The following is a 13,508-nucleotide window of genomic DNA, read 5'->3' as shown; positions in this document are numbered from 1 at the left end:
AGGGGTCGGCCATTTAGGACTGAGATGAGGAGACACTTTTTCACTCAGAGTTGTGAACCTTTAGAATTCTGTACCCCAGAGGGCTGTGGAGGCTCAGTCTCAAGACAGAGATCGATAGACTTTTAGATATTAGGGGAATCAAGGAATTATGAGGATAGTGCAGGAAAGTGAAGTTGAGGTAGAAGATCAGCCATGATCTTATTGAATGGCGGAGCAGGCTCGCAGGGCCAAATGGCCGACTCCTGCTCCTATTTCTTATGTTCTTAGTTGCCATCGACTCAGTACAAAACTGTGTCTCAATCTACACTAGTTGATACTAAATTGGCAATCTTATGGGTGCTGCAGGGCAGCCGATAGCTGTGGGCCAATGGAAAAGTGACACTGGTACAGTAGGGCTGTTCATTTGAGGTTGGACCTGCACTAGCTGCGACCTAACTTATCTGAGAGTGCTTAATAATGACATTGGGTGCTAGAAGTAGAAAAATGTCGTATTATGGATCCACGGCACTCGTTGAAAAGATGTGATTGTTTTCTATTTTATGAGCCTCAAAGAATCGATCTGAGGCTCTGATCTATTGTAAGATTTTGGGATTTTTTTTTGGTGGATCCGAAGTTCTGCCATTTTTTAATCGCACTTAGATTGTGAATGGGTGGGAAGATGGACGGGGGCATTTAAATGAGGCCCTTGATTTAGAATATCCTGGGCTTCATTTTTACTGCAGTGGGTGAGTTTTGAACTGACGTCAAAACTTAACCTGTCCAAAAGTGGCCCCCAGTTAAAATCGGGGGGGGGCCACAACTATACTTCAGATGAGTTTTCTCGCTCTGTGAGCAATACCACAGGATGGCAATGAGTTTTGTCAAGAGACAGCAGGGGGACGATCTTTGACCCAAAACAGACGCAGAGTCACTGGAGCACTCGTGCCACCCGCCCAAAGCTAGCGGTGGGGAGGCCTGCAACATTTTCAGGTTTAGGCCTCATTCAAACAGCAACGGCGAGCTGCAGGCGACCACGCTGCAACTTGGCAGGGTGGGGAATCGGCCGGCTCCCACGCTGAGATGGCCAGGGGGGCGGGGTGAGGGTCTCAGACAAGCTGTTTTTTGAGTGGCCTCTAGTTGACCCTTTAAGGCTGCTGGTTAGGCTACTGAAGGCTTGGTACAAATGGGCGGTGCGTGCAATGTGTGCGGTCTACTCATTTGCACCTGAAAATTGCAGTCAGGATCCTACAACCGGCCTGGGGAACCCGCTTTGCACCCTCCCACCCATTTACAAGTCCACCTGAAAATCACATCCACTCGAGGATTGGATGTCAAAGGGGCAGCTGAGTGGGTCCCCCCATCCTCCCGACTTTCGACTGCCAGCCAGGCAGGCAGGAAACGGGCAGCCGACGGTTGAAAATCGCCCCTAACAATTCTTGTGAGATATGGTGTGGCGCTGGCCATTTGAGCGCTTCCATAATGGTACGGTCTAAGCGCATCTGCTCTTGGTGTGGTTACAGTGAAGCCGATTGGCAGGCCTTTTCTGCTTCCGCGGAAGAAGAGGAAGACGCTACGCATGTTGTCTGTGGACTCATTAATGAACTTTCCAAAATAAAGTGAGTATCTTTTAGGCTCCTAAACTTATTTATGCACTGATAAGATTTTCTGCATTTTTCACAGCTGTTTAAAACACTTTATAAGCGCTGAAGAAAAACAGCTCCTCTAAGAGATAAGATCACAGTAGTTCTTTTAGTAGTGAATCAGTGAGTGCCGTGTGGATCTTGTGTTCACAGAATCACAGAATCACAGAAACCCCACAGTGCAGATAGAGGCCATTTCGGCCCATCGAGCCTGCACCGACACATATCCCACCCAATCCCCGTAACCCCTACACCAACACATATCCCACCCTATCCCCGTAACCCCACGTATTTAATCCCCCTAACACTAAGGGTCAATTTATCATAGCCAATCAACCTAAACCGCACATCTTTGGACTGTGGGAGGAAACCGGAGCACCCGGAGGAAACCCACGCATTTAACGCAACAATTGCTGCTGACTGCCTCACACATGAGTGGCAGAGGTGCGAGAGTGTTGTGTGTTCAGGCCCATTATTTGCACAAATGTTGGGGAGCTATGTGTTATCTCTGATGATTATCATTTAACAAATTATATATGCGATGGGGAGTATTTGGGCTGCCAGTCCCAGATAGGCTATTGGTGGTGGTGCTGCGTATGAGCCAGGCAACTCCATGGGAGAGGGAAACCCACCTGGGAACTCTATACCTGCTCTTGTGCGCATTCTAGCAAGGCAGCCAAAAGCAGCACTAGACCTGGCCAATTTGGCTGCAGCAGGCTCATAGTGAGGGGAGTGCCAGGAAGGGATTATAGGGGGAAAGTAGGAAGTCATGAGCTCTCAAAAGAAATTTGCTGTGAACTAAAAAAAAATAAAGGGGAACAAGAGTCTGAGGAAAGCTTTTTGTTCAAAGTGTCAGCTGTGGCTCAGTGGGCAGCACTCTCGCCTCTGAGTCAGAAGGTCCCACTCCAGGGACTTGAGCACAAGGATCTAGGCTGACACTCCAGTGCAGTGCTGAGGGAGCGCTGCACTGTCGGAGGTGCTGTCTTTTGCATGAGACTTTAAACCGAGTCTGCTCTCAGGTGGACGTAAGAGATCCCATGGCGCTATTTATATATCATGGTGCTGTTTGTGGGAGCTTGCTGTGCACACATTGGCTGCCATATATCCTACAATACATCAGTGACTACACGTCAAAAGTACTTCACTGGCTGTAAAGCGTTTTGGAATGTCCTGAGGTTGTGAAAGGCGCTATGTAAATGCAAATCTTTCTTTTCTTTCACAGTACTCCTCTATTAATAGTACAAATTGTCAGTCTCACCTTGCATTTCTTTGACGTTTTTCTTGCCAATGTGATGAAATATTCCATTCATCACTCATCAGTATTTCTCTGCCTGTGACTGGTTGGTTTCAGTTTCATTTCCATTGTATTGTACTGTGTGTAGGGCTCCGCCCATACCTGGCTCCTATGTAAGCTGGCCCAGCCTGCAGCACATCCAGTACGGCAGACCTCTGGATGGAAGATACATTCTCCTCTGTGTGTTACCTTCTAAGTCAATAAAAGCCTTGTTTTGTTTCGCTAACATCGAGTCTCGGATTTATTGAGGCACATCAATTTTATTGACTTAATTTTCAACACAATGGATCAACTCTTGAAACCCGAACGTTTGGATTTGGACCAGCATGCTTCGGACGCATCGGCACGCTTCGGACACTGGTTTATGTGTATGGAATTCTTCCTGGACAATTCCGCAGCCGTCAAAGACGCTACGGACGCTGCGAGTATGAAACTCGGAATTCTGCGGAATTGGGTAAGCCACCGGGTTTACCCCCTCATCCAAGACGCCGACACGTACCCGGCCGCCTGCGACATCTTAAAGGCGCATTACCAGCAGCCTACGAATGAGGTGTATGCTAGGCATCTGCTCGCTACTCGCGCACAGCGACCTGGGGAATCGGTGGAGGAGTTCCTAGGCACCCTGAAAACGCTTGGCAAAGACTGCAAGTGCCAAGATGTAAAAGCCGCAGTGTACACTGACGAGCTTGTTCGCGATGCCTTTATCACAGGCCTCAGCTCCACTTACATCCGGCAGAGACTGCTGGAAAAAAACGGGATTGGACCTGAAACAGGCTGCGGACACAGCACGATCCCTGGATGTGGCCCAGAGAAACTCGGACGCCTACTCTTCAGCCCGCGCCGTCCACGCCGCCACGTGTGCACCAAGGGCGCCGCCATCTTGGAAGGCATCTTCCCCGCCCGGCAGCCCGACACCGTCGGGGCCCCGCTCTCCCCCCAGAAGCCCTACGACAGCCGCGACGCGTCGGGGACCCAACTGCTACTTCTGCGGGCAGCCGAAGCACACCAGAAACCTGTGCCCGGCGAAAGGCACCACCTGCTTTAAGTGCGGTAAGAAGGGGCACTTCGGGAAGGTGTGCAGAGGGAACCCCGCCGGAAAACCCGCCACCGCCGCGTGTCCGCCGTGGGAGCGGCCATCTTGGACGCCATCTTGCCCGACCTCGTGGGGTCCGCCATCTTGTGAGCAGACAGCGTGGACGCCATCTTGTCTCGATCAGGGCCCTACAGTGGCATCGGTCACAGTGGACCACACCAGGCCACACCCGCTATCCAAATCAGTGGTGGACATCGAGGTAAACGGGTGCAGGGTTAAATGTTTAATTGACAGTGGAAGCACGGAGAGTTTTATCCACCCTGAACTGGTACAACAACTCTCCCTAAAGGTGGTCCCTACTCGGGGTACCATCTCTATGGCTGATAAAACCCAGACATCGACCATTATGGGTTACTGCACGGTACAATTGTCCGTTAACGGAACTGTATACGATAATTTTAAAGTATTAATCATGAAGAATTTATGTGCGAGCGTGATCTTGGGCCTGGATTTCCAGTGCTACCACAAAAGCATCACGCTCAATTACGGTGGGTCCCAGCCGCCCCTCACAGTGTGCGGTCTGGCTACCCTGAAGGTAAAGCCGCCTTCGCTATTCGCGAACCTTACCCCTAACTGCCGGCCAATAGCGACCAAAAGCAGGAGGTACAGCTGGGAGGACAGGCGGTTTATCGCGACCGAGGTAGACAGGCTCCTGAAAGAGCGCATTATTGAACGCAGCAATAGCCTGTGGCGCGCCCAAGTGGTGGTGGTAAGGGGTAGCGAGAAGAAACGGATGGTGATCGACTATAGCCAAACGATCAACAGGTACACCCAACTAGACGCCTACCCGCTACCCCGCATATCAGAAATGGTGAACCAAATCACCCAATACCGGGTGTTCTCCACCATCGACCTCAAGTCAGCGTACCACCAGCTCCCTATCAGACCAGAGGACCGCCCGTACACCGCCTTCGAGGCGAACGGACGCCTCTACCAATTCCTCAGAGTCCCCTTTGGGGTGACGAATGGGGTCTCGGTCTTCCAGAGGGAGATGGACCGCATGGTCGATGACCACCACTTGCAGGCAACCTTCCCCTACCTCGACAACGTCACCATCTGCGGTCACAACCAGCAGGATCACGACTCGAACCTCGAGAGGTTCCTGAAAACCGCACAAAAACTCAACCTCACCTACAACGAGGACAAGTGCGTTTACAACACCACGCGCCTCTGCATACTAGGCAGCGTGGTGGAGAATGGGGAAATCGGACCAGACCCCGACCGATTGCGCCCCCTACGGGAGCTGCCCCTGCCCAACACTCCCAAAGCCCTGAAAAGGTGCCTGGGGTTATTTTCTTATTATTCCCAATGGGTCCCCAACTACTCCGACAAAGCCCGCCCCCTCTTGAAAGCATCCTCTTTTCCGCTCTCTGCTGAGGCCCACGCCGCCTTCAAAAGCATTAAGCAGGATATTGAGCGGGCCACGCTACAGGCAGTGGACGAGAACACTCCCTTTCAAGTGGAAAGTGATGCGTCTGACTTTGCCTTGGCGGCCACCCTCAACCAGGCGGGGCGGCCCGTAGCTTTCTTCTCGAGGACCCTCCAAGGGCCCGAGATCAGACACTCCTCCGTAGAAAAGGAGGCCCAAGCCATCGTGGAGGCAGTGCGCCACTGGCGCCACTACCTAGCCGGCAAACGCTTCACCCTACTTACCGACCAGCGGTCGGTAGCGTTTATGTTCAATAATAAACAGAGGGGGAAGATTAAAAATGATAAGATTCTTAGGTGGCGGATCGAGCTCTCCACCTTCGATTATGACATCATTTACCGGCCAGGGGCCCTTAACGAATCCCCCGACGCCCTCTCACGAGGGATGTGTGCCAGCGCCACCGGGGATCGGCTACAGACCCTCCACAATGACCTCTGCCACCCAGGGGTCACGCGGCTGTTCCACTTCATAAAGTCCCGCAACTTACCCTACTCGATTGAGGAAGTTCGGTCCCTGACCAGGAACTGTCGCACTTGCGCTGAGTGCAAGCCTCGGTTCTACCGCCCAGATAGAGCCCACTTAATCAAAACTACACGGCCCTTTGAGCGGCTCAGCTTAGATTTCAAGGGCCCCCTCCCGTCCGTCGACCGCAATGTTTACTTCCTGAACATTGTGGACGAATACTCTCGTTTCCCATTCGCCTTCCCCTGCCCAGACATGACCAGCGCCACGGTCATTAAATGCCTCAACAGCCTGTTCTGTCTGTTCGGTATGCCGAGCTACATCCATACGGATAGGGGGGCGTCCTTCATGAGTGAAGAGCTACGCCAGTACATGCTGTCCAGGGGGATCGCCACGAGCCGTACCACCAGCTACAACCCCCGGGGTAACGGTCAAGTGGAGCGAGAGAACGGGACAGTATGGAAAGCAGTCACTCTAGCTCTAAGGACCAAAGGCCTCCCTATCTCCCGCTGGCAGGAAGTCCTCCCAGATGTGCTCCATTCGATACGGTCGCTATTGTGTACTGCCACTAATGCCACGCCTCACGAGCGAATGTTTGTCTTTCCCCGGAAATCCACCTCAGGCGTATCCATGCCGTCATGGCTCTCCACCCCAGGTCCGGTATTCGTGCGAAGGCATGTGAGGGGCCACAAGACGGACCCTCTCGTGGAGTCAGTGCACCTACTCCACACCAACCCCCAATACGCGTATGTCCGGCACGCCGACGGAAGGGAGGACACCGTGTCCATAAAAGACGTCGCCCCAGCCAGTAACGACAACAACCACGACAACAGCAGCAACAACGACCACAGCAACTCTTACCCACCCACTACTCTTTCATCACCCCCGGAAGAACATCGACCAACGGTACCCCCACCAACTACCCCTTCAACAACCCTGGCGGCACCCCCGGCAGAGACCCAGGAGGCCACCGGGGACACCCAGCCGACACCCGCGGCACCACAACAGCCACGTCGGTCGCAGAGGACTATCAAACCCCCGAACAGACTAAACTATAGAAGGGGTGAATGTGATGAAATATTCCATTCATCACTCATCAGTATTTCTCTGCCTGTGACTGTGGTTGGTTTCAGTTTCATTTCCATTGTATTGTACTGTGTGTAGGGCTCCGCCCATACCTGGCTCCTATGTAAGCTGGCCCAGCCTGCAGCACATCCAGTACGGCAGACCTCTGGATGGAAGATACATTCTCCTCTGTGTGTTACCTTCTAAGTCAATAAAAGCCTTGTTTCGCTAACATCGAGTCTCGGATTTATTGAGGCACATCAGCCAACACGGAGGCCCTCAATTACTGTTTCGCTCCCTGCTTGGACGCTCTTAATTATGTCAATTGCAGGTAATTCTGAAGGGCATAACTGCCAGTCTGGGCCTGCGACAGGTGGTGAGAGAACCAACACGAGGGAAAAACCTACTTGACCTCATCCTCACCAATCTACCTGTCGCAGATGCATCTGTCCATGACAGCATTGGTAACAGTGTGGAGATGAAGTCCTGTCTTCACACTGAGGACACCCTCCCTTGTGTTATGTGGCACTACCGTCGTGCTAAAAGATAGATTCAGAATAGATCTAGCAGCTCAAAACTGGACATCCATAAGGCGCTGTGGGCCATCAGCAGCAGCAGAATTGTATCCACCACAATCTGTAACCTCATGGCCCGGCATATCCTTCACTCTACCATTACCACCAAGCCAAGGGACCAACCCAGTTTAATAAGGAGTGTAGGAGAGCATGCTGGGAGCAGCACCAAGCGTACCTAAGAATGAGGTGCCAACCTGGGGAAGCTGCAACACAGGACTACATGCATGCTAAAAAGTGGAAGCAGCATGCTATAGACAGGGCTAAGAGATCCCACAATCAATGGATCAGATCAAATCTCTGTAGTCCTGCCACATCCAGTTGTGAATGGTGGTGGACCATTAAGCAACTAACCGGAGGAGGAGGCTCCATGAATATCCCCATCCTCAATGATGGTGGAGCCCAGCTCGTGAGTGCAAAACACAAGGCTGAAGCGTTTGCAACCATCTTCAGTCAGAAGTGCCAAGTGGATGATCCATATCGGCCTACTCCCGAGGTCCCCACCATCACAGAAGCCAGTCTTCAACCAATTCAATTCACTCCACGTGATAGCAAGAAACGGTTGAGCGCACTGGATACAGCAAAGGCTATGGGCCCCGATAACACCCCGGCTATCGTGCTGAAGACTTGTGCTCCAGAACTAGCCGCTCCTCTAGCCAAGCTGTTCCAGTACAGCTACAACACTGGCATCTATCCGACAATGTGGAAAACTGCCCAGGTATGTCCTGTCCACAAAAAGCAGGACAAATCCAATCCGGCCAATTACCGCCCCATCAGTCTACTCTCAATCATCAGCAAAGTGATGGAAGGTGTCATCGACAGTGCTATCAAGCGGCACTTACTCACCAATAACCTGCTCACTGATGCTCAGTTTGGGTCTCGCCAAGACCACTCGGCTCCCGACTTCATTACAGCCTTGGTCCAAACATGGACAAAGGAGCTGAATTCCAGAAGTGAGGTGAGAGTGACGGCCCTTGACATCAAGGCAGCATTTGAACGAATGTGGCATCAAGGAGCCCTAGTAAAACTGAAGTCAATGGGAATCGGGGAAAACGCTCCACTGGCTGGAGTCATACCTAACACAAAGGAAGATGGTTGTGGTGATTGAAGGCCAATCATCACAGCCCCAGGACATCGCTGCAGGAGTTCCTCAGGGCAGTGTCCTAGGCGCAACCATCTTCAGCTGCTTCATCAATGACCTAACCTCCAACATAAGGTCAGAAATGGGGATGTTTGCTGATGGCTGCACAGTGTTCAGTGCCATTCACAACTCCTCAGATAATGAAGCAGTCCATGCCCGCATGCAACAAGACCTGGACGACGTTCAGGCTTGGGCTGATAAGTGACAGGTAACATTCGTGCCACAGAAGTGCCAGGCAATGACTATCTCCAACAAGCGAGAGTCTAACCACCTCCCCATGACATTCAACGGCATTACCATCACTGAATCCCCCACTATCAACATCCTGGGGGTCACCATTGACCAGAAACGTAAGTGGACCAGCCACGTAAATACTGTGGCAACAAGAACAGGTCAGAGGCTAGGTATTCTGCAGCGAGTGTCTCACCTCCTGACTCCCCAAAGCCTTTCCACCATCTACAAGGCACAAGTAAGGAGTGTGATGGAATACTCTCCACTTGCCTAGATGAGTGCAGCTCCAACAACACTCAAGAAGCTCGACACCATCCATGACAAAGCAGCCCAGTTGATTGGCACCCCATCCACCACCTTAAACATTCACTCCCTCCACCACTGGCGCACCGTGGCTGCAGTGTGTACCATCTACAAGATGCACTGCAGCAACTCGCCAAGGCTTCTTTGGCAGCACCTCCCAAACCTGCGACCTCTTCCGTCTAGAAGGACAAGGGCAGCAGGCGCGTGGGAACACCACCACCTCCCAAGTTCTCCTCCAAGTCACACACCATCCTAACTTAGAAGTATATCGCCGATCCTTCGTCGTCGCTGGGTCAAAATCCTGGAACTCCCTCCCTAACAGCACTGTGGGAGTACCTTCACCACACGGACTGCAGCGGTTCAAGGCGGTGGCTCACCACCACCTTCTCGAGGGTAATTAGGGATGGGCAATAAATGCTGGCCTTCCCAGCGACACCCACATCACATAAGCGAATAAAAAAATATATCTCCCGGACCGGCATCATTTCAAGCAGTAGGGGTCCTGGGTTCAAAGTAGCGCCCGGACCACTCTGTAGCTGCACAGCCTTGGGAAACCATACCAGCGACTGGGAAACCTGCGTCTCTAACTGGTAGTACAGTTTGCTGGAGTTGGGTGGCTATCAGGCATGTTGGAAGTTGCGGAGCTGCCCGAGAATGCTGCCATTGCAATTGATGCCATCAGACAAGCGGGTTCAGGTGCAAGTGTTTGATTTTTCTGGGCTAGTTGGTGCCCCCCCCACCCTGGCAAGGAACAGATACTATCTGAAGGGAATGTGGGCCATGCCATGTTTTGTATCTTGAATTACTTACTGAAGTGGTATTGGTTTTGAAATTGAAAAATGGAATAAACAAAAGAGCAAATGAAACCTGGATTCCATAATAGCACCAGCTAGCAAACCAAGCCATTTTCTTCCCCTGACCATTCTGTGGCCGCATTACATCTTCCAGCAGAGTGAAGGTGGGATGGGATACTCTGTGCTGTTTCATGAACAGCCAGTTAGTTTTTACTCCGACTTAGAGCTGGTCCCTCCCCACAACCCCAGCAAGATGGAGCATTCCCACCAGGTTGGGATTCGGAGAGGAAGTCCCAGCAAGCGTTTTCCATACAGTGAAGCACTTTGACATGCAGTGACCGTTGTTCTGTAACCAAACGCAGCAGCGCTTTTCTCAACAACAAGAGCAGTGAGATGAGTGGCTGAGGTGTTTTTTTGGCGGTCTTCGTTGAGGGGAGAAGTGTTAGAACACTGAGAGGACTTCATGCCCTTCTTCAAACAGTGCTATAGGGTCCTTACTGTGCATCTGAACCAGAAAGGGCAGGCAGCATCGCTGACAATACAGCACTCCACAGGTTCACCACTCGGAGGGTGGTGAACCTGTGGAATTCTCTACCACAGAAGGCTGTGGAGGCCAAGTCACTGAGTATATTTAAGAAGGAGATAGATAGATTTCTAGACAAGACATCAAGGGGTATGGGGAGAGAGCAGGAATATGGTATATTGAGATAAAGGATCAGCCATGATCATATTGAATGGTGGAGCAGGCTTGAAGGGCCGAATGGCCGACTCCTGCTCCTATTTTTCTATGTTTCTATTGCACTGAGGTGTCAGCTTTATGAGCTCCAGTCCTATTGTGGGGTTTATGCCTGCAACCTTCTGACTCAGAGGTGAGAGCCCTGTAAATTGAGCCAAGCTGAAATAACATCATTGATTGTTATTTTAAAAAGAACATGTACATGCATCACATTGTAACTGTTTCTTGGTTGATAATCTCCTCAGCCGTATCATTATGATCACTCATCGGGAGCTGGAGAGCATGAAACGCCAGAAGTATAGGAAAGTGAAGCCCGCTGGCAGACACCAACACATCCCTAAAGGAGCAACAAATGTAGCATATTCAGTCAAGAGGAAAGATCTGTGAAAAGAATTACAGCTTGCAGCTTGATAAAAGGGTTCATGTTTTGCATAGTTACAAAGTATTTACAGCACAGAAACAGGCCATTCGGCCCAACAGGTCTGTGCCGCTGTTTATGCTCCACACGAGCCTCCTCCTATTCTTCATCTAACCCTAGCAACATATCCTTCTATTCCCTTCTCCCTCATGTGTTTAGCTTCCTTTTAAATGCATCTATGTTATTCACCTCAACCACTCCCTGTGGCAGCGAGTTCCACATTCTCACCACTCTCTGGGTAAAGAAGCTTCTCCTGAATTCCCTATTGGATTTATTAATGATTATCTTATATTTATGGCCCCTAGCTCTGGTCTCGCCCGTAAGTAGAAACATCCTCTCTACGCCATATCAAACCCTTTCATAATCTTAAAGACCTCTATCAGTTCACCCCTCAGTCTTCTCTTTTCTAGAGGAAAGAGCCCCAGCCTGTTCAATCTTTCCTGATGGGTATAAACTCTCAGTTCTGGTATCATCCTTGTAAATCTTTTTTACACTTTCAACAGTGCCTCTATATGCTTTTTATAATATGGAGACCAGAACTGTTCACAAGTGTGGTCTAACCAAGGTTCTATACTGATCCTTGTGGAACACCACTCCCCACCCTTTGCCAGTCTGAATAACTACCTTTAACCCCTACTTTTCTGTTTTGTAGCCAGTTTTAAATTGTCACATGAGCAAAGCTCGTTTTCTTTGGTGGAAATATTGGGGAGGAGGAATTCAGGAAAATCAACTGTAACAATTTCAGAAACCAAAAAGTCACCTTCAGCAGGCTGATATACACAAACATAAGAAATCGGAGCAGGAATAGGCCGCTTGGCCCCTCGAGCCTGCTCCGCCATTCAATAAAATCATGGCTGATCTTGGGCTCAAAGCCACTTCCCTGCCCGCTCCCCATAACCCTTCACTCCCTTATCTTGCAAAAATCTGTCTATCTCCACCTTCAATGTATTTAATAACCCAGCCTCCACAGCTCTCCGGGGCAGAGAATTCCACAGATTTACAACCCTCTGAGAGAAGAAATTCCTCCTCATCTCAGTTCTAAAAGGGCGACCCTTTATTCTGAAACTATGCCCCCGAGTTCTAGATTTCTCCATGAGGGGAAACAGCCTCTCTGCATCTACCTTGTCGAGCCCCCTCAGTATCTTATATGTTTCAATAAGATCCCCTCTCATTCTTCTAAACTCCAGTGAGTATAGGCCCAGCCTGCTCAACCTTTCCTCATAAGTCAACCCCCTCTTCTCTGGAATTAACCTAGTGAATCGTCTCTGAATTGCCTACACTGCAAGTAAACCACAAAACAGGGAATGTGCCTCCTGCAAGATGATGATGTTTAAGATAAGCGAGTGCAATGCAAGGGGCTGTAACTCAAGGAAACAGTAAGAATGTGGCTTATACCCCAGTGGGAATCATTTCTTCTTGTCACTGGACAGTAGAAATCCCAGTCATCACTTCTTGCACAGTTCCTCTCTCGTGTTGTACGAGAACAGTGCCAATTGGAACTTGTACACTTATGCGTAGCGATTCATGAACAGGTGAGAGAGGATGTCCTCGGGTCAGTATTTCTATTGAAGTTACTAAGCATAGTAATCACCCTCACAGAATTACAAGCACAATCAGAGTCCGTTTGGTTAAATGGTGTGTGTTGGAGTATACTCCTCAATGAATGACTGTTGGGTAGGTAACAGTGCCACCAGCTCACTTAGTAGCAAATATTGTTGTCTCATTGTATTCAAATGTTTGTAAACTGTAATTGAAATAAAGCTTACTGAAGCACAATTGCATATATATTTTTGTACAGTTCTAAAGTTTTGCTTCTGCAACCCACAGATGTTGGGCATCAGAGCCTCAACTTACTCAGCTCACCATGGGTAAGAATCCCTCTGGTCGCTGCAATGCCATAAGCTCATTGAAAGTTCCCTCTGTTTGCCATTTCTAATGAAATCGTAGATCACACAGACAGACCAGAGGAATTCTTGCTGCCAGTAGTCATTCTTTAGCTCCGATGGACGGGTCACATCGTCCACATGCCTGATACGAGACTCCCAAAACAAGCGCTGTACTCAGAGCTCCGACACGGCAAGAGAGCCCCAGGTGGGCAGAGGAAACACTTCAAGGACACCCTCAAAGTCTCCTTGAAAAAGTGCAACATCCCCACCGGCACCTGGGAATCCCTGGCCCGAGACCGCACAAAGTGGGGGAGAAGCATCCAGGAAGGCACCAAACACCTCGAGTCTCTTTGCTGGGAGCAAGCGGCAGCCAAGCGGAAAGAGCGCACGTCAACCCAAGCACCCCACCCACCCACCCCTTCAACCACCGTCTGCCCCACCTGTGACAGAGACTGGGACTCATCA

At 50.4% G+C, this 13,508-nt stretch overlaps 1 protein-coding gene across 1 annotated transcript in view; it reads left to right on the top strand.

Annotated features, from left to right (window-relative positions):
- LOC147097642 (uncharacterized) overlaps positions 1–12,933 on the top strand; it is a 61,842-nt gene extending 48,909 nt beyond the window's left edge. Inside the window, exons 9-10 of the mRNA XM_085971628.1 lie at positions 1,500–1,595; positions 10,985–12,933. Of these exons, the coding sequence (XP_085827754.1) occupies positions 1,500–1,595; positions 10,985–11,126 (238 nt within the window). The 3' untranslated portion in view covers positions 11,127–12,933. The remainder of the gene's footprint in view (positions 1–1,499; positions 1,596–10,984) is intronic.
- Positions 12,934–13,508: the final 575 nt, after the last annotated feature.

This window comes from Somniosus microcephalus, chromosome 31 (genome assembly GCF_052327205.1).
Source record: "Somniosus microcephalus isolate GS21.2 chromosome 31, FLI_Smic_1.0, whole genome shotgun sequence".
In the NCBI taxonomy this organism is placed as follows: domain Eukaryota; kingdom Metazoa; phylum Chordata; class Chondrichthyes; order Squaliformes; family Somniosidae; genus Somniosus; species Somniosus microcephalus.
This window is presented reverse-complemented; position numbering and strand designations above follow the sequence as displayed.